Genomic DNA, 21,304 nt, shown 5'->3' with positions numbered 1-21,304 from the left:
ACGGAGATGACGATGGCCGAATGAGACCCGAGGCCACCGATTCGGTGATGTATGTCTCCATGGCGATACGTTCAGGCCTGGATAAATTATAAAGCTTGCTGGAGGGGTATGGAACATTCGGGAGAAGCTCAATGCCGCAGTCATAAGGTCTGTGAGGGGGAAGGGATAGAGCATGGGCCTTACTGAACACCTCCTGGAGGTGGTGATACACGGAAGGTACGGAGCTAAGATCCACTGGCTTGGGAGGAGACAGCGGCATAGGGGGAGTGGAGGGAACGGCGGAACGTAGACAATGGGCATGGCAAAATAAACTCCAATTAAGCACGGAAACAGAGGACCAGTCAATGTGGGGGTTATGTAGCTTTAACCAGGGTAGACCCAACACCACAGGGGAAGTAGGAGACGGAATAACAAAAAAAAAAATGGCCTCATGATGGTTACCGGATAACAACAGGGAGATGGGACTAGTGCGGTGAGTAACCTGAGCCAGGAGCCTGCCATCTAAAGCAAACACCCTCTTCGGTTGAGCAAGAAGCTGACAGGGAACCTGAGCCTGTGAAACAAAACTAGAGTCAATAAAATTGTCATCCGCCCCCGAATCCACCAAGATGGGCAGCGAACGGGAGGCTTGATCCCAGGAAAGAGTACCTTTGATCAGGAGACGTGGAGGAGACGAGCACACAGAAGACTGACTCACCAACGCCCCTCCAGTGGTTGGTGAGCCCCCCCTTTTGGCAGAACCGGGCAGTTGTCTCGGAGATGTCCATCCTGCCCGCAATAGATGCAGAGGCCCTGTAGCTGACGACGTTGACGCTCCCGTGGAGGTAGTCTCGCCCTCCCCAGCTGCATGGGTTCCTCGGCGCCGGAAGAAGAAGAAGCAGAGGCGGTCCGCTGAGGAATCCGGTCCGGACCGAATGGTGGTGGTGTGGAAGGTGTAAATCCACGCTGAAAAGGACCCAGTGTCTGAGTCACGGGAGGTGCACGGCAACCCCCCCCGGATCTCTCCCTGCGTCTCTCGTGGAGGCGACAGTCTAAGCGAATTGACAAAGAAATTAATTCGTCCAGTGAGGTGGTCTCATCACGAGCAGCTAGTTCATCTCTCACCTCGTCTCTTAATCCCCGGAGAAACACCCCCTGTAACGCTGCCTCGTCCCACCCGCTCTCGATGGCTAAAATGCGGAAGTCCACCGAGTGTTTAGCTACGGAGTTAGCTCCCTGGCGTAGCGACAGGAGCCGGCTACTGGCCTCCTTGCAGCGCAGCGGGTGGTCAAAAACTTTGAGAAACTCCTCTGAGAACGAGGTAAACGAAAAACAAACTGGGGACTGACTATGAGCGAGGGCTACAGCCCAAGCCGCGGCTTTATCAGAAAGCAGGCTCATCACAAAAGCAATCCGTGACTTCTCTGTGGAATACGTTAAGGGCTGTTGATCAAAAACGAGTTTGCACTGAAAAATAAACTCCCTACCGGAACCTGCCTGGCCAGTAAACCTAGCGGGTGTAGGTATGAAAGGCTCCCGAGGCTGAGAGGGAAGAGAGCCCGAAGCAGAGCCTGATGGTGCTGGAGCTGGAACCGGAGTCGGAGCTGGCGGAGACGGCTGCGAGGAGAGGTGCGACGCTATCTGCTCCACCCGACTGCCGATCAGGCACACCTTGGAGGTAAGTGTGGTGATTGCTTCCATAGCTTCAAGTAGCGCCTTCTCGTGTTGTCCAACCCGGTTCTCCTGAGACGACAACGCCAGTCTGAATTTCTCCGTGTCTGTGGAGTCCATGTCGGGGCCGGATTATTCTGTTAAGGTTTGTTAGATCTAGGACCCCACAGCAGACACGGAACGAGAAGTAGAGGTTAAGAAAATAAAGTTTATTTCCAGGTAACATGGAAACAGGTTGTAGTGGCAGTAATCTGGCTTGTAGATCCCGAGTGGAAGCGAGAAGCGGCGAGGCACACGACGGTCGACAACATAGTATAATCCGGCGCCGGAGTGGAGAGCGAGCCAGGCATATATGGAGGAGATAATGATGATTGGAATCCGGTGTGCCTCATCTGCCGTCGCCAGGAGCCACACCACGCCCCCTGACACACACAACACACAGGAGGAACACAACAGAGAAGGAAGAGAAACAAAACAACAACAACTCACAACCCACAATCCTCACACACGTAGCGGGACACTAGGAAAGGACTTAAAGGCCTTCCTTGACAACCTTGATGAACAGGTAATGCAAGTAGGAGATAAATTAAGGTTTTCTGAGAGTGCATTTTCACATTGCAAACAGACATTAACATAAATTGTGAATAGGTGTGGTGTGATTTTATTTTCAGGCCATGGTATATTTTTTTTAACTTTATTTGTGTCTTTCAGACAACCGATGTGCTTGCACAAAGGAAGGCCACAGCTCTCCGAGGTCTACCTCTCTATTTGAGGGAGAATCCAGGCAACGTCCTGAAGACATGTCTGGTAAGAATACTTCGGTTTATACCATTGAAGTTTTTTTCTTCCATTTTTTTAATAGCTGGGCCAAGGGGCCAGTACATCTCTGATTAGGGAGCAAATGCATTCATTTGATAGGAATATGCAATAAAACAACTTATTTATATTCCCTTTAATGTAATATAAGTAGTTATCCCTAATTAAGGCTGAAATCTTTAACAATAAAAGTAAAAACACATTATCAAGAGGTAATCTATGAGGGTTGACCTAAAAAAAATCCTTAAATCAGTAAATTTTGCTGCAAGTCTTCGTGTTTGGATTGTGGCCGATTTTATATGCACTGTCAGGGTGAGATATTGTCTCATAACTCATAAAGGTGCATGTCACTTTACTCATGGGCAGGGGCATATAATTTATTTATAAATGTGGTGATGAAAACATTAAAAATTTAAGTAATGTCTGTTTGTTTTCTCTAGGATACAGACTCGGAGGAAACGTCCGTTGCAGGTGTTCAACTTGGCATAGTCACCGTTGTTGAAGATGATGTTGGGAGAGCTCACTCAATGCCCAGAACAATCAACATTGCCCTTGTCATCGAGGAAAAGGTCGTTGTGGATGACATCTCTGACATCAGTACAGCCATTGTCCTTCTCTTTGGATGCATCTACAACCTCAACCTGGACTACCCCAAAGGGTTGAGGTACACTTTTGAGGCCCTTCAAAAGATTTTTATGAACCTTGGCACAGAGTGTTCTGCCCGAGTTCAGGCTCTGAAAAACAACTTGTTAAAGTAGTCCGATACCATGACACATAGACATGTGTTCAATGCACATATTTGCACACATTGACATGTCACTTTCTTCATCAAAACATGTTTTTTAAGTTCAGTGATGACTACACAAGTTTGTGTCGTTTTTGTATTTCTTTATATTCGATTGTTTTGTAAACCTCTGCACAGAGTGCTCTGCCTGTGTTCAGGCGCTGAAAAAAAACTTGTTAAAGAAGCCTGCCACCATGAACACTTGCGCACATAGACATGTCACTTTATTCCTCAAAATATGTTTTTAAGTTCAGTAGTAGCTACACAAATCCCATGTTCCCATTTGAAGTTAGTGTTTACTAACTGCTGGATTTGTTTATCTCTGAAACTAAACACGTTTGTGTCTTGTTACACGTTTTTATGGATGCACTTTCTATAGACATGTCGCTTTATTCCTCAAAATATGTTTTTAAGTTCAGTAGTAGCTACACAAGTTTGTGTAGTGTTGCTACGAATCCCATGTTCCCATTGGAAGTTAGTGTTTACTAAGTGCTGGATTTGGTTATCTCTGAAACTGAACACGTTTGTGTCTTGTTACATGTTTTTTTTATGGATGCACTTTCTTCACTGCTGGGTTTGGCCAGTGGTTTCCTCAAGTATCTGACTAACACATGTTTTGTGATTCATAGTGTCAATCATACTGTTTTCTATATTATAGCTAAAGTATTGAGAGCTGGTTCTGCACTTTGTTATGTGTTTACATATTCTATCTTTGAAAATAATTGTATAATGTTACCAAGTTCACTTAAGCATCCCTGCTGCTGCAATTTCAATTTTGCCTTTTTTGTAGTTATTGGATGTATATAATGTTAACCCCTGTGTTCTTAATAAACAGATTCTTTATAGAATTTTGCTGTTATTATTGAATTTCCACAACATTATGAATAGAGTAAACTTGAGTTAGCTCAACTGATGGGCAGCAAAGTTGAGTTAACTAAGCATTTCAAGTTTAAGTTTAAGTTCTCTCGACTGAAACTATCCAGTTCTGTTGATGTATGTTTTCAAATCATTAGCATGCATATAATCTAGTATTCCTAACTTGTAGATTTGAGTAGCTCTGAATGGAGATGTTAAGTTAGTCTAACAGAACATCACCATTCAGAGCTACTCTATATAACATTTTGAGTGAACTTAATTATTTAAGTTGACACAACTCACAAGCCCTTAAGTTAGGTCAACTCAAAAAAGCGTTGCAGCTGGTTGCTTTACTTTTTTAAGTTGAGTCAACTTTTCTATTTTTACAGTGTGTTCACTTTACTGCTCATTGCCCGACTTGTGTCTGGTGGGTTTATTAATCCATGTTCACACTGACACCACATCTGTCCTGAGAGGCATCAGCTCTGTGTGATGTGAACAGGACTAAATGTGTTCTGTGTTTTCTCAGGTGGATCTCATCCCACATGTTCGAGTCTGTCAGTAACGGTGGAAGAAGGTGAAGACGTGAGTCTTTGGTGTGGACTTGTTGTTCCCTCGGTCAACTTGAGGAATTACACGGTGGAAGTTACAAGAACTGACCCCAGGCAGTTCGTCCTCCTGTATCGAGACAGAAGAGTCCTCCTTGATGTCCAGATGGAGCAGTACAGACACAGAACCACACCGGACCTCAGAGGCCTGATCAGTGGAAACGTCTCAGTGCAGATCTCCTCTGTGAAGATGTCTGACAGAGGAGATTACACATGTTTGATCCCCAGACTGAAACCCAGGTGAATCATCACCCTGCATGTTGGTCTGTTAAGGCGTGTTTTTTTATCCTATATAATGAGAGAAGCCGATCCAAGATTTTGGTTCAATCAAATGTTTTATTTAAAGATACAATGAAAAGTTATTCATAGCTATGGACAATTATCACAGCCTATGCTAATTAAGTTAGCAGTAGGAAGATGAAAATGGCCCCGAACAGAAGGGGTTTGATATAGTTATAACAGTAGATTTGATGTGATTGGTTATGAATATTTGGAGGGGAGTCACCGCAAATCACTTTGGATCTCCCTTATTGGTCCAGCCGCAGTCCCACGCCTCTTGTCACCGAATCCAGGAAGTGACAGGGAGCAGCTCTCCGTCATGCACCTACGCTACTCTACCGGTTGCTAGGGCAACTCTATCTACCCTGACAGTCTGATGTTGTCTCGTAATTCAGCCTTGAGTAGAAAGTGTCTTGGTCTAGCCATCTTGGCTGCACCAACTTAACCATAACAAAACTCTCTTCGACTCTACTATCAGGACAGCTGTTAGACTGACCATCCTTGTGACGTACAAACATTATTAGCAAATTCCAAATATTAAATATGATAAGCGAAAGGTTGAAAATAATGATTTGTATAAGGTAATGTTATTGACCCACTGCTCCTACCTCCCCTTCCGCCTTTATGAAAAGAGTCATTCATTATGGTTTGAGAACCTATTATTGTGTTATTGTGTGTCTGCTCCATCAAAACAATCTTGACTGTGAATGTGTAAACATTCGCATCCTCGAAACTAAACAATGTCATACTGACTTTGCCCCAGAAAGGACAGCTCCTTGAATTCTGTCTGATGTTGAATACAGCTAATGAAAATATGCTTTAATATCCAAGAAGTTAATTATGAGGACAACTAAAAGATACATTATTGGCACTAAACAGCAACGGTTATTAAATTAATTTGTATGTGCATTATATCTAGCTAAAACTACCTCTAGCTTTATTATTAAGAGTTCTGTCAGACACAACCTATAGTTAAAAGTTTGAAATTCCTAACAGTAAGGATCCTGAACTCATGCCTGTACGGCACAGTGGACAAACGGCAGATTGTGAGTGAACGTGTGATGTGAGAAAGTGCTCAACCTGTTTGTATCTCATGTGAAACAGTGGAACAGAGGAACCACGTCAGTGCTGCGCCTAGTCTGGAGAAAAACTCTACTATCTGACTTATTATCCACTAGAAAACTGGAGTCGTGCCTTTTATTCACTTTCCACTTCATCCTCTGTTCTTCTGTGTTTGAGTCCAGAGCAGTAAACCACAGAGGAACTTGCAGAATGAGTCACTGTCATGTTGGTGAAAAGAAGATTCATCTCCTCTCTGTTTGCCTTCACTCCTGCAGGTGCTGTTGCAGCCATTGTTGTTGCTGTGGTCCTCTGTGTTCTTCTTCCTCTTGGTGCTCTCCTGTTGGTGGACTTCATCAGACTGAGAAGTGGAAGAAACAGTAAGTGACCATTTCTGCTCTGTAGCATTTCACTTTCAGTGCATTTACTCCAGTTTAGATGGAGCTTTTAACAAGTGTCTCAAAACCACTTTCAGGTCTCACAGGGAATTGTGTGACGAGATGCAGAGGACAACAGGACCAAGATCCCTTCACTGGTTACCATGTTGCAACCGGATCGGGTCCAGTCTACATCCAGGACCTAGTCCAACCGGATGAAAGGAGAGGGACAGGCCCCTGTGAGCTGCGAGCAGAGACGTCCCCTCACTTGGAGCATTACAGAGAGATTATCTAAGTGAATGAAGTTGATGATGAAATGAAACGACTTCTATAACAAATGTTCACTGCTGTTAACACTTTAAAAGTTTGTATTAGATATACGTGATGAAGTGTCTGCTTAACCTCTGATATTAAAATGTTGAAGCCACAGTTCATGTGATTGAACCGTTTATTTGTTTATCACAAGTACTGAGGACATTGTACATGGACCTTTTCCTTATAAATCAAACAGGACACTTTGGTGAATTAAGGTTTTCAGTCATCAAATGTTGTCTTTCTGACCCTGAAATCGAGGTGTTTGTTAGTGAGGTGGAGGTGGAGAACCATATGGGACAACAGTGATGTCAGTAATAAAGAAAATACACTGGTCCTCTGCCGCTGCTGTGGATAACAGAATGTGTGAGATCAGAAATCGCTGAACCCTCGCTTCCTCCTCGTCCGCAGTCACACATCGAGCAGAACCCCGCACCAGTGTCACGGCAGTATTTATTTATTTAGAGCATCGGATCGATTCCCTCACATCAGTGGATCCTCACCTACTCTGGGATATAATTTGGAAAGTTTCTTCATTTCATGAAAGTAATCTCCTGTGCGCTCTGTGCACTGTGCGCCTGATGGCACAGTCCCGTTCACTGCAGGGATTCGATGATACACGCACAGTGTTATAAGATATAATTAATAAAACCTATTAATGACTCGGATCTGTAACTCCGCTGTTAAATGGAATCTGAACGTAATTTGCTGTAAGTTGTTTCATATATTTTTATATAAAAAGGTGCGTGTGGAACAGATATTGTTTGCGAGAAAAACTAAGCTGTTGGTTTTAATGTAAATGATGAATTGGATCAATAATCTGCTTCAGTTCACCACCTCACGTCTGCGTAATGTTCGGTCGGAGCCAACCAGCGCGTGTCCGCGGAACTGGTAAAAGATTGGCCACCACCGGCTGATAAAACATCTGCAGCATGGTTCTGTAAACATTGTGTGGTGTCTGTGTTTCTTGACCAGTCCAGTTGATTGTCTACATGGAGGCCCAGGTACTTGTATTCCTTGACAACATCCACCATTGATACCTTAATGGTGACTGTGTTCGGAACAGTCCTTCCCTTCCTGAAGTCCAGCTCCTCAGTCTTTGTGATGTTAAGTGGCAGGTGGTTTAGTCCATAACCACACTACAAACCTGTCCATTACACGTCCATACTCAGCCTCCTCCACTGCTGAAACAGCCCACAATGGCAGAGTCGTCCAAACACTTCTGCAGGTGGCAGGACTGTGAACAAGAGGGGAGACAGTCCCCTGAGGTGCCCCTGTGCTGCTCTCTATGGTGTCCGACCTGATGTTCTGCAGCCTCACATGCTTTGATCGATCAGTGGCAGACTGAGACAGCACCACACAACCATCAAACTATACTACTCATCCTCTTCTGCAGGGAGGACCACTGATAATCGGACACAGAGATCAATCATACTGTGCAGCAGTAGATTAGAAAGACTCAGTTTAGTCAGACACATAAGTTAAAAACAACAGCTGTGCTTTGATGTATTTATAAAATGATCACTCAGACACAGAGTTCACAAAGTGTTCATCAAGACTGGAGAAGTGCTATATAAATACAGACCATTTACCATTTACACACACATTTATCCTGTGCATCTATGTTTCTATAAGTGCAGCACATTCTCTATGGTTAGGGGCAATTTTAGGGTTCAGTATCTTGCCCAAGGACACTTCGGCATGCGGAATGAGATCAAACCGCCGACCTTCCGGTTAGAGTATGACTCTCAGTCTACCCCGTCAGCCCCAAAGTGCTTTATAGCACATTCATACACTGCATCAATGTGCAGCCCTTTCTCTAGCACACATCATCCATCCACTGGTGGTTTGAGCTGTTTCACTCCTTCATCACAGTGAAACTATGTGATTGTCAGCTCTGCTGGTGCTGTAGTAGGTGTTGCACCATTCTAACAGGCCTATGAACTGAGTTTACTGATGTTAATACTTCCAGTGTGGAATCTGGTCTAGATTTTTATAAAGGGACCTTGGGGCGGCCTTGTATAACTGCCTGCTTTAATTTATTTTAGTTACTTAAACTAATAATGAAATTCAAATCCATGTTATCCTTTTAATCCGGTTTAACTCAGATCCCATTTGTGTAACTGTGGATGCCCAGGAACATGACGTTTGATGTTGTGACTCTGATAGAATTTTAAGTCATGTTAACTGATATCAACAGGGTAGTAAAAAACTAGAGTTGTTAGTGACATAGAATATGTTAAGTCTAGAAATAGGAACCAGATATCTGCATCAATGTCGTGTGGTCTTACCCAGACTGGGATTGATGAAGTCACACTGTGTGCTACTACTTCAACCCAATCATCTTCCATAGCAAGCTCTTCAGCTTAGTAGTAATTTATATGTCACTATGTTGGATGTCAACAGTTGCATCTCACTGCTGCTATTTTAACAGCATACTTTCAATTTAGTATTCAGTTAGTGCATCAACTTAAGCTTTTAGTTTTGTATTCGATTTTTTTGTGGAATTCTCGCTCTGTTATTGTTTGATTTAAATAATTTAATCTGACCGATACGATCTCTGTGGATGTGGTTGTGTGACTGATCCAGAGGGAATGCAGAGAAGTGTTGAGCACTGTCGCTCTGCTTCCTGGTCCCAACTCTGGGTTGTCATTTAATAGACTAGGTAATATTCCTAGATAAGAGAGCGGCCCCATCCCAGGATGAACGGCATCTCTCCTAACAAGACCAGGTTACATCCAAAAACTTATAAGGAGTTACGTATTATATGCAGGACAGATGCTAATTAAAGGTGAATACAATTTCAATGACATCATGAGTAATTATTGTTCCACAAGCAAAGTGATTTTGAGATTTTACTGAACTCACTGTTTGATTTGCAACATTTCGTCTGCTCATATATTGAATTTTCGATGGCACATTTAATTATGTTGTGTGTTACTCTCAGATGCAATGTTTTGGATTTCACAAACACTTCATATTGAGATTATGAAATGTGTAAAGAAATATGGTAGATCATTATTTTAATGGTTTTAATGAATCAGTGTTGATTCAGGCTAATGTTTGATATAATGGTTAAACTAATGTGATGGAAATTCATTTTGAGATTGGAAATAATGAAATTCCCAGACTGATGTTACCTTTGATGCTTTTTAATAGATAGCTCTGCAGAGGTTACACAATAAGCACTGGTGCTCAAAAAGGAACTGGCCGCAAGTTCACAAAAGCCAGAACTTATACAAAGAGGCGTTTCATAAAACAATATGAAAAAAGACAAGCCAGAACTAATACAAAGAGGCGCTTCATCAAACCGCATATGAAAAAAAGACATTAAATCATCATGTGTGTCGATCTGCTGTAGCAACCTCCCTGTTTGTCAAAGTCACAGCAGTGAGACACCTGGTCAGTTGAATTTTCCCTTACACTAACCTAACCTTAAACCTGGCCTAAGACAAATAGACAAAACTCTTATTTTAAACTCAAAGTTATTTAAATGAATTGCAATTTGTGTCCAACGAAATCAATTTGTGACGTGAAACCCGGAATTTTAAGTTCATAAACAAACATATACAAAGAATTGGGTTATACCCACATGGAGATTGTGGAGGTGAGGGGGCTAGGAGAGCACCCTCACCTGCATCGTCTTCACTGCCTCAAGGGGGAACTCAAGGACTCAGACACTGGAGAGAATCCCAGACACTTCTGGAAAGCAAGTCTGCTTAGTGTGTGATTAAGTTTATTTGTGGTGATAATAAAGTATGTTAAAAAGCAACACTTCCGTCTCTGGCTGTGTGTGGGAGGGACCCGTGGCAAGGGCAACTGCCACAGAGATATACTGAGGGGCAAATGTGGAAAATAATAAAGGCAAATTTAAATACACTATATGTGACTCTTTATAGAGTGTTTATCTATTCTGCTTGGTGTTGTGTCATTTCAATAAACATATTCTTCATGTGAATAAACACAATTGGGGAAAGATTTAGGGGCAAGAAGGGTCCTGGTTTGAATCCGGTTCAGATGGGGTCTTCCTGTGTGGAGATGGCACGTTCTCCCCGTGTTTTAAACAGGTGCTCCGGCTTCATCTCATAAACACATGCAGATTAGGGGTTGTGTAAATTGGAGACCGCACACAAGCTGCTGCTGCTTCAGCCTCTGTGGATCATCAGGACACAGCTCAGTCTCCGTCCACACACACTGTCCTCTTCACATTCACCTTCACAAAGATCACAAGCTCCATCTGTTGAGAGAAGAAGACATCATCGTTTACAGAGACTCACTTCTGAGAGGTGGATTTACTGCTGTTACAGGTGAAGCCATGTTTCACTGTGTGTTGATGAACATCTGCTTCTGACAAACTGTGAACAGATGAGACAGATGGACCTCAGCAGAGGTTCTGGTTTGTATAAAGAGCTCCTGGTTACCATAGTGATGATGAGAGCCACTGATGTGCAGGCTTCAGTCACACTGATCTCAGAGCTGTGACAAAGATCCAACTGATCAGTGTGATGGAAGTTTTCTGGAAGCTGGTGAAAGGAGAACTCTGGCAGCAGCTGAAGTCTCATGAAGGAGAATTTAATGTAGACTTGATGCATGAAGGAGACCAGAAGATGGAACAATATACAAACGCTTACAGAGTATCATGATCAATTGTCACCCATAAGTCTAAACATGAATCCCAAAGCATCCCAGTATATCTCCCTCTCCTTGCGTCACGTTTACGTCCAGCCACTAGCAAAACAAGTGGAGTCGGTGCTTCTCTGTCTGGGCATCTGAATTAGATATGAAAGTACATGAGCGTAGATCCTACAATGCACTGCTAGTTGGCCCTTGATCTCTAACCTGACCTTGGGTACTGCTTAGAGAGAAGGGAGTATCTGTGGAATGCCTCGGGCTGTACTCTTCATGGTGAACAGATTTACTGTATGAGGATGGTCAACAATTCCTCAACAATCAGTTATTCACTGATGAAGTGAGAGAACAAACTGTCTCAGATCAGATGCAGAAGACACCGTCTTCATCCTGTGAGGCTGTCAGCTGTGGTCCAGCTTCATTTCTTGTTCACATGAAAACAACAACAACTGTCGTCTTCACATCAACTCAATCAAATGATCACAAGCAGCTTCTGGCTCGTCTGATTGGCCAAGTGTTCTCTCTCTTTGTTTCTATCCAATCCTAACGTCTGTTATCATTCTCCTCTCACAGCTTCACTGAGGAAACACTGAGGCCTGAACTACGAACCCACATAACATATCCAGGAGATCTTTCTGAGATCCAGCTCAACTTGACCTAACAAACACAGTCAGGCTAAGTGGTCTCATGACGCTGGTTATCAACTCCTTTAGGTAATTCAGGTTTTCCTCAACAAGATCTGAGCATGTCCACATAAAGGGGCGGAGTTAACTGTGTATGACCAATCACAGACATGGACAGTTTGACTGACAGCAGAGCCTCATATTTCACAACGAAGATCAAACTGTTCTATAATAAAAAACAGAGGAGAACAAACACATGATACAGAATAAAAGAAACTCAGTCACATTTGCTAAATGCAGGAAGAACAGCTGATAAAATATCTGTGATTGTGTCAATGTGTAAGTTACAGCGCCCCTTGGTGGCCTTTGGTAGAAAATAAATTCCATGACCACGATATAATAACGTGTTTGAATGAGATAAATAACTTAGTGCCACGAGAGCTGACTATGAGGACACACAATGTCTCACTGACTCTGAGGACACGCACTGTCTCACTGACTCTTAGGACACACACTGTCTCATTGACTCTTAGGACACACACTGTCTTACTGATTCTGAGGACACACACTGTCTCACTGACTCTGAGGACACACACTGTCTCACTGACTCTGAAGATACACACTGACTCTGAGGACTCACACAGTGGTGGAAACCTCTGACACCACTACTCAATCAAAATAGATGGACCTATTTTCAGGAAGCTGACTGAGTGCATTTGGTGTTTTGGTTACAGGATGAGTCTGGGTGAGTGAGAGATCAACTTAACCAACCAGACGTTGATTTAAACTTCCCTTATCTTTCTCTTTAAGGAGAGTTTGCATCACACATCAGTGTAGAGTAAAGGCCGGCGCATGCTTCTGCGTTTTCATGGACACGCAAGCGCAAAAGCCCTTGCGTACCCCTTCTTGCGTGCTTGCGTGCGTCGCCCAATTTTTCTGACTATGGACCAAATAGAAGAGCGTTTGGCAGAAGAGATCCGAAAGTATGACCACTTAAAACCCGTCACTGACTGGCGGATTTGTCCGCCAGAAAAAGGCTATGAGAAGCAGCAGTGACGATGGTAAATAAACAGACGACTGCCACACACAAAAAACTTTACTTCGCCTAGTGTTCTGGCTGTGAATTGCTTTGCAACACAGGCACAACCCTTGGAGAACCATAATTACAAACAAGTCCGTCGACACAGCTGCGTGAAAAGCCGCAGCCGCAGTTGCAGAAGCATGCACCGGCCTTCATTGTGTCCAGGGGGCGGAGCTTTTATACGGGTTGATCTCCAACTTAACCTGGAGCAGGTTGGCCGTTAATCATAAGTTACCATGGTGATTAACCCCGTTAAGAAGTGGACGAACCCTGCTTGGTAGCAGAGACCCTGGACCTGTGCTGTGATACTGACTATGTTTAGTAAAATACTGATGAAAGCAGCGTGGACTGACTCCAACCATCTACTGACCTCACAGTCTCCAGTCGACAGCCTGAACTCTGCTTTAGATCAAGCAGCTCCTTCACTGCTGAGTCCTGAAGGTTGTAGTTAGTCAGACCCAGTTCTCTCAGATGAGAGGGGTTTGACCTCAGAGCTGAAGCCAGAGAAGAACAGCTGATCTCTGACAGTCTGCAGCTCTCCAACCTGAATAAAGAATACAACTTATTGTAAATTAAACGGAGTTCATGTGTGAAAATAACAAATAAACATTCATGTCACAGAGACTCATAACATGGATGATAAATATGAAATCAGACAAGTTGGACTTAAAACCAGTCCAGATTCAGTAAAAATATATTAGTAGCTGAACATTTATTTTCAAAATATTTAAAATGTCAATCTCAGACAAAAAATGTCAATCAATGAATGGATTCAAGTTATGTATGAAGAGGAATTTTGTAAAATTCAAATTAAAGGAGATAAATTGTGTATAAATGCTATGTTATTGATATGAGATATACAAAAGTCAATCAGTGAACTGGCCTCAGAGTCTCCAGTCGACAGTCTGGACTTTCCAATCCAGAACACAGCAGCTCCACTCCTGAATCCTGCAGGTTGTTGTCCCTCAGATCCAGTTCTCTCAGATGAGAGGGGTTTGACCTCAGAGCTGAAGCCAGATGTAAACAGCTGATATATTCAAGTCTGCAGCTCTCCAACCTGAATAAAGAATACAACTTAACTGTAAATAAAACCGAGTTCATGCGTGAAAATAACAAACACATTTTCATGTCACTCAGACTCATAACATGGAAGATAAAAAGAAATCAGACATGTTGGACTAAAAACGAGTCCTGATCAGTACAATATATTATTAAGATCAGGTCTCTGTCCTGCACATCAGTTTAGGAAATCCAGTACCTAAACTCAGCTAAATATTTAAAATGTCACAAATTAATTATTGAATGGATCATATTATGTATGAAGAGGAATTATGTTAAATTTGAATTAAAGGAGATAAATTGTGTATAAATGCTGTGTTAAGGATATGAGATATACAAAAGTCAGTCAGTGAACTGGCCTCAGAGTCTCCAGTCGACAGTCTGGACTTTCCAGTCCAGAACACAGCAGCTCCACTCCTGAATCCTGCAGGTTGTTGTCCCTCAGATCCAGTTCTCTCAGATGAGAGAGGTTTGACCTCAGAGCTGAAGCCAGATGTAAACAGCTGATATATTCAAGTCTGCAGCTCTCCAACCTGAATAAAGAATACAACTTAACTGTAAATTAAACCGAGTTCATGCGTGAAAAAAACATACAAATATTCATGTCACTCAGACTCATAACATGGAAGATAAAAAGAAATCAGACATGTTGGACTAAAAACGAGTCCTGATCAGTACAATATATTATTAAGATCAGGTCTCTGTCCTGCACATCAGTTTAGGAAATCCAGTACCTAAACTCAGCTAAATATTTAAAATGTCACAAATTAATTATTGAATGGATCATATTATGTATGAAGAGGAATTATGTTAAATTTGAATTAAAGGAGATAAATTGTGTATAAATGCTGTGTTAAGGATATGAGATATACAAAAGTCAGTCAGTGAACTGGCCTCAGAGTCTCCAGTCGACAGTCTGGACTTTCCAGTCCAGAACACAGCAGCTCCACTCCTGAATCCTGCAGGTTGTTGTCCCTCAGATCCAGTTCTCTCAGATGAGAGAGGTTTGACCTCAGAGCTGAAGCCAGATGTAAACAGCTGATATATTCAAGTCTGCAGCTCTCCAACCTGAATAAAGAATACAACTTAACTGTAAATTAAACCGAGTTCATGCGTGAAAAAAACATACAAATATTCATGTCACTCAGACACATAACATGGAAGATAAAAAAGAAATCAGACATGTTGGACTAAAAACAAGTCCTGATTCAGTAAAAATATATTATTTAGACCAGGTCTCTGTCCTGCACATCATTTTAGGAAATCCAGAAGCTAAACTCAGCTGAATTTTTAAAATGTCACAAATTAATTATTGAATGGATCATTTTATGTAAGAAGAGCAATTATGTTAAATTCAAATTAAGGAGATAAATTGTGTATGAATGCTGTGTTATAGATATGAGATCTACAAAAGTCAGTCATTGAACTGGCCTCAGAGTCTCCAGTCGACAGTCTGGACTTTCCAGTCCAGAACACAGCAGCTCCACTCCTGATTCCTGCAGGTTGTTGTCCCTCAGATCCAGTTCTCTCAGATGAGAGGGGTTTGAGCTCAGAGCTGAAGCCAGATGTACACAGCTGATCTGTTCAAGTCTGCAGCTCTCCAACCTGAATAAAGAATACAACTTAACTGTAAACTAAACCGAGTTCATGCATGAAAATAACAAACAAATATTCATGTCACTCAGACTCATAACATGGAAGATAAAAAATAAATCAGACATGTTTGACTAAAACAAGTCCTCATTCAGTAAAAATATATTATTTGGACCCGGTCTCTGTCCTGCACATCAGTTTAGGAAATCCAGAACCTTAACTCAGCTCAAAATGTCACAAATTAATTAATGAATGGATTCATATTATGTATGAAGAGGAATTATGTTAAATTCGAATTAAGGAGATAAATTGTGTATGAATGCTGTGTTATAGATATGAGATCTACAAAAGTCAGTCAGTGAACTGGCCTCAGAGTCTCCAGTCTACAGTCTGGACTTTCCAGTCCATAATACAGCAGCTCCACTCCTGAATCCTGCAGGTTGTTGTTCCTCAGATCCAGTTCTCTCAGATGAGAGGGGTTTGACCTCAGAGCTGAAGCCAGATGTACACAGCTGATATGTTCAAGTCTGCAGCTCTCCAACCTGAATAAAGAATACAACTTAACTGTAAATTAAACCGAGTTCATGCGTGAAAATAACGAACAAATATTCACGTCACTCAGACTCATAACATGGAAGATAAAAAAGAAATCCGACATGTTTGACTAAAACGAGTCCTGATTCAGTAAAAATATATTATTTAGACCATGTCTCTGTCCTGCACATCAGTTTAGGAAATCCAGAGCTTAACTCAGCTGAAAATGTCACAAATTAATTAATGAATGGATTCATATTATGTATGAAGAGGAATTATGTTAAATTCGAATTAAGGAGATAAATTGTGTATAAATGCTGTGTTATAGATATGAGATCTACAAAAGTCAGTCAGTGAACTGGCCTCAGAGTCTCCAGTCTACAGTTTGGACTTTCCAGTCCAGAACACAGCAGCTCCACTCCTGATTCGTGCAGGTAGTTGTCCCTCAGATCCAGTTCTCTCAGATGAGAGGGGTTTGAGCTCAGAGCTGAAGCCAGATGTACACAGCTGATCCCTGACAGTCTACAGCTCTCCAACCTGAATAAAGAATACAACTTAACTGTAAATTAAACCGAGTTCATGCGTGAAAATAACAAACAAACATTCATGTCACTCAGACTCATAACATGGAAGATAAAAAAGAAATCAGACATGTTGGACTTAAACAAGTCCTGATTCAGTAAAAATATATTATTTAGACCAGGTCTCTGTCCTGCACATCAGTTTAGGAAATCCAGAACCTAAACTCAGCCGAATATTAAAAATGTCACAAATTAATTATTGAATGGATCATATTATGTATGAAAAGGAAATGTTAAATTAGAATTAAGGAGATAAATTGTGTATGAATGCTGTGTTTTAGATATGAGATCTACAAAAGTCAGTCATTGAACTGGCCTCAGAGTCTCCAGTCGACAGTTTGGACTTTTCAGTCCAGAACACAGCAGCTCCACTCCTGATTCCTGCAAGTTGTTGTCCCTCAGATCCAGTTCTCTCAGATGAGAGGGGTTTGAGCTCAGAGTTAAAACCAGATGTAAACAGCTGATATATTCAAGTCTGCAGCTCTCCAACCTGAATAAAGAATACAACTTAACTATAAATTAAACCGAGTTCATGCGTGAAAATAACAAACAAATATTCATGTCACCACAGACTCATAATATGGAAGATGAATATGAAATAAGTATGTTGGACTAAAAACGAGTCCTCATTCAGTACAAATATATTATTTGGACCCGGTCTCTGTCCTGCACATCAGTTTAGGAAATCAAGGACCTAAACTCAGCTGAATATTTAAAATGTCATATTTTGTATGAAGAGGAATTATGTTAAATTAGAATTAAAGGAGATAAATTGTGTATAAATGCTGTGTTATAGATATGAGATCTACAAAAGTCAGTCAGTGAACTGGCCTCAGAGTCTCCAGTCGACAGTTTGGACTTTCCATTCCAGAACACAGCAGCTCCACTCCTGAATCCTGCAGGTTGTTGTCCCTCAGATCCAGTTCTCTCAGATAAGAGGGGTTTGACACCAGAGCTGAAGCCAGAGAAGAACAGCTGATCCCAGACAGTCTGCATTTCCACAACCTGGTTAAAGAAATATGAATATTAAAATGTGTCCTCCTGTTGTTGTGGATCGTCATCATGTCAACACAGACTCTCAACATACTGCTGACCTCAGTCCAGTCTGTGATCTGATGATAAACATCAGATCAGACATGTTGGACCATTGTCTAATTTATCACCTTCTTCTCTGTGTGTTTGGTCACTGAGCAGGTTTGTGTAATTAAACACTGTTTAAAGTAGAGATGGCTCCTGACAGTCACTTCATGTTTGTTTCTAACTTATCAACTGTCCAACGTGTCTCAATAAGAAGTCTCACTTTGAAAACTTGAATAGGACAAGTGCTCGGCCTACATGTTATTTACTGACACTTTCCTAGTGATCAGGAGCAGGTGAGTGCAGGTGAATGGAGTTGGGCTGATGAGGTGGACGTGACTGACAGGCTGGGTGAGTGACAGATGGCTGACGGACAGCGAGCAGAGCAGAACTGTGACAATTCAAATAAATAATGACTGAATGAGAAAGAAAGCAGGAAGAGTGAACAAGGATTTAAGGACCTTAGAGTCTCCAGTCGACAGTTTGGACTCTCCAGTCCAGAACACAGCAGCTCCACTCCTGAATCCTGCAAGCTGTTGAGATCCAGTTCTCTCAGATGTGAGGGGTCTGACTTCAGAGCTGAGGCCACAACTTCACAATGAGTCTCTGAGAGTCCACAACCAATGAGTCTGTAATTAAAGAAAATATCAAATCTGTTAGAATAAGGGGGACTCGCACTGCACTGGTTGGTGGTGGCGTACAAACGCAGGGTGGTCATTCTAGTTTGACAAGAAAGAAGAATAAACAATATTTCCTGCTTCTTCAGTTTAAAGCAGGGGTAGGCAACCTTTACTTTCGAAAGAGCCATTTTCAATCATCAATCAAATTTTATTTGTATAGCCCATATTCACAAATCACAATTCGTCTCATAGGGCTTTAACATTGTGAGACATCCTGTGTCCTTAACCCTCAACAAGAGTAAGGAAAAAATACTAAAAAACATTTTAACAGGGTAAAAATACGTAGAAACCTCAGAGCCACATGTGAGGGATCCCTCTCCCAGGACTGACAGAAGTGCAATAGATGTCAAGTGTAGGAAAACATCATCAAGATAAAGGTTTTAGCAGCAATGATGAGGGTAAACATTTTGAAGGATAACTTCAATACTATATGTCAAGCAGTCCTGCTGCAATCATAGTCTCTGGTCAGCAGCCAGCAAGATCATGATCCAGCATCAAGATGGGATCCACTATAGTCCACAGTCATTGTCCACTGCTGCTTATTAGGTTCCATCATCAGCCGTCGCCTCGGTCGTGGTCCACCACCATCCGATGCCAACGCGACAAAGGATCCGCCATTACCACTACGATCAGCCCGCACTACATAGAATCCACAACACTGGATCCACCACCGCGACCTCCGACAAGTGATCCACAAATCGCCCCCTCTTCCCCCAAATTAAATCTGTCTGGAGCCGCAAAACATTTTTGATAACACAGGTTAAAAAGTAATATATATTTATACAATATATATATAAAATCTACAGTTTGTTGCATTCATTAAATTATAGAGCGACAATAAAAAAATGCTGACATTTTATTGCTATTTTTACCTGTTACAAAAAAGGAAAACACCAAACTCTTATAATTTAATAAATGCAAAGAGAGGGGGCAAAATGTCTCTTTCCATAGTAAAAGTTGCCTACCCCTGGTCTAGCAGGTCTCTTACTTTGTGTTTGAGGGTCCAGGTTTAGTACTGACAGGAAGTCCTTTTGACTGGTCACTCTTCAGAGACACCCAGCTGAACACTGCAGACTCTGCTCTGTCCTCCGGATGACCACTCATCTTCAGTCTGAGAGGAAAAACACTGACCCTGACTGTGAGCTGAAAACACACACACAATGAAGGCAGGCACGTAAATTCAGTGTTTCTTCAAATATAGCAGAGTCAATGCTCCTACAAGGTTTCACTGTTGTCACGGTAACCTGAGACAGTTGTAGGTTTAATGTGTTGGAGTCAGCACATCAGACTGTTATGTCAAACTGTTGATTGACAGACAGACCCGGAATCTTCTTCTCTCTGAAGTCCACGAATAGAAAACTGACTGTGACGGTAAAATAATATGAATGAATAATATAAATGTTGCTGAATACTCACCAGCCTCAGACTTCACGTTTCCTCTCTCTGCTCCTTGTAGTTAGAATTAAGTCTGAACCTCTAGTCTATGGTCTGAACGCTTTCACTTTCTGATCCTGCAGTTACTGGAAATCACATGACTCTGTGTGTGCGCGTGTGTGTGCGTGTGTTTGCCCGAGCAGCCGGGAGATGGCCGGGAGCGCCCGGAACGGGAACGGCAATGGAGTACTCGAAGTTAGAGGAAGAACACATGTGAGCCTACGTCCGGTTTTCAAAATAAACTGTTGACATGGAGCTTTAACAAAATGCATATTTGAAAAATCCATTTATTGGATTATATTCACAAGAAGTATATATCATCTTACCTGTGTCATTTTTATGAACAGCATTTTGACTATCAATTAAAAGATTTTACAAAATAAAAGATACACATTTTCAGCTTCAAGTAGCTGATTTCCTGATATTTTAAAGTACTTTAAAAAGACTTCGCTCAATAAACCCAGAGAGAGACTGATATTCCTGTGTTCAAGACCTCTCAGACTATCCACACACTGAAGATCAAACATTTTTACTGTATAGATTAAGATTTTACAAAATAAAGTCCAACATGTGTACAATCAAATCGGTTAATTTCTGGATCTTTCAAAGTGCTATAAAAACACAGTGAGACTGATATGCCTGTGTTCAGAACCTTACTTTGGACTTTACTTTTTCCAGGTTCACCTAGCCTGGAAAATAGTGTTAAAGCATATAAGAAGGCCCTCCACAAAGCAAGAGTTGCCTACTACTCCACACTAATAGGAGAAAAAACGAATAGAAGAGAATAAAAACAACCCTAGGTTTCTTCAGCTCTGTAGCTGACAGAGTCACACCTCCACCGAACACAGTATTCCTCGATCCCTGACCACCCTCTGCCCCAAGTTGGCACTAATCTACCATAAGGAGTAGAAATCTCAGAAACTGCTGAGAATCTTATCAATTATTTAGACAGCTTCTCTCTGATCACCCTTGATCAGCTGACCAAAATAATCTCATATTCTAAACCGACAACTTGTATCTTAGACCCCATTCCTACAAAATTACTTAGAGAAATTCTGCCCCTAATTGATAGATGTTACTAAACAGAATCAATCTGTCATTATCATCAGGTTATGTACCACAGTCCTTTAAAATCGCTGTAATCAAACCCCTTCTCAAAAAACCCACCCTAGACCCAAAGGTTTGTGTCTGTCATCATTCTGTTAGATCTTAGTGCAGCATTTGACACAATTGACCATCAAATTTATTACAGAGATTAGAACAGTTAATTAGC

The 21,304-nt window shown here is 41.7% G+C and overlaps 1 protein-coding gene across 1 annotated transcript; it reads right to left on the bottom strand.

The window, feature by feature from the left end:
* Positions 1-9,876: 9,876 nt before the first annotated feature.
* LOC133018591 (ribonuclease inhibitor-like) lies at positions 9,877-20,168 on the bottom strand. The gene is made up of 13 exons (XM_061084986.1): positions 20,014-20,168; positions 19,586-19,740; positions 18,379-18,546; positions 17,672-17,845; positions 17,157-17,330; positions 16,623-16,796; positions 16,094-16,267; positions 15,564-15,737; positions 15,027-15,200; positions 14,492-14,665; positions 13,957-14,130; positions 13,444-13,617; positions 9,877-10,977 (listed from the first exon to the last, which is right to left on the bottom strand). The coding sequence occupies exons 2-13, from the start codon at positions 19,699-19,701 to the stop codon at positions 10,965-10,967; spliced, it is 1,863 nt and encodes a 620-aa protein (XP_060940969.1). The 5' UTR covers positions 19,702-19,740; positions 20,014-20,168; the 3' UTR covers positions 9,877-10,964.
* Positions 20,169-21,304: the final 1,136 nt, after the last annotated feature.

Source organism: Limanda limanda, chromosome 13, assembly GCF_963576545.1.
Source record: "Limanda limanda chromosome 13, fLimLim1.1, whole genome shotgun sequence".
NCBI classification, from domain to species: domain Eukaryota; kingdom Metazoa; phylum Chordata; class Actinopteri; order Pleuronectiformes; family Pleuronectidae; genus Limanda; species Limanda limanda.
Note: the sequence above shows the minus strand (reverse complement) of the source record. Positions and strands in the feature narration are given on the sequence as shown.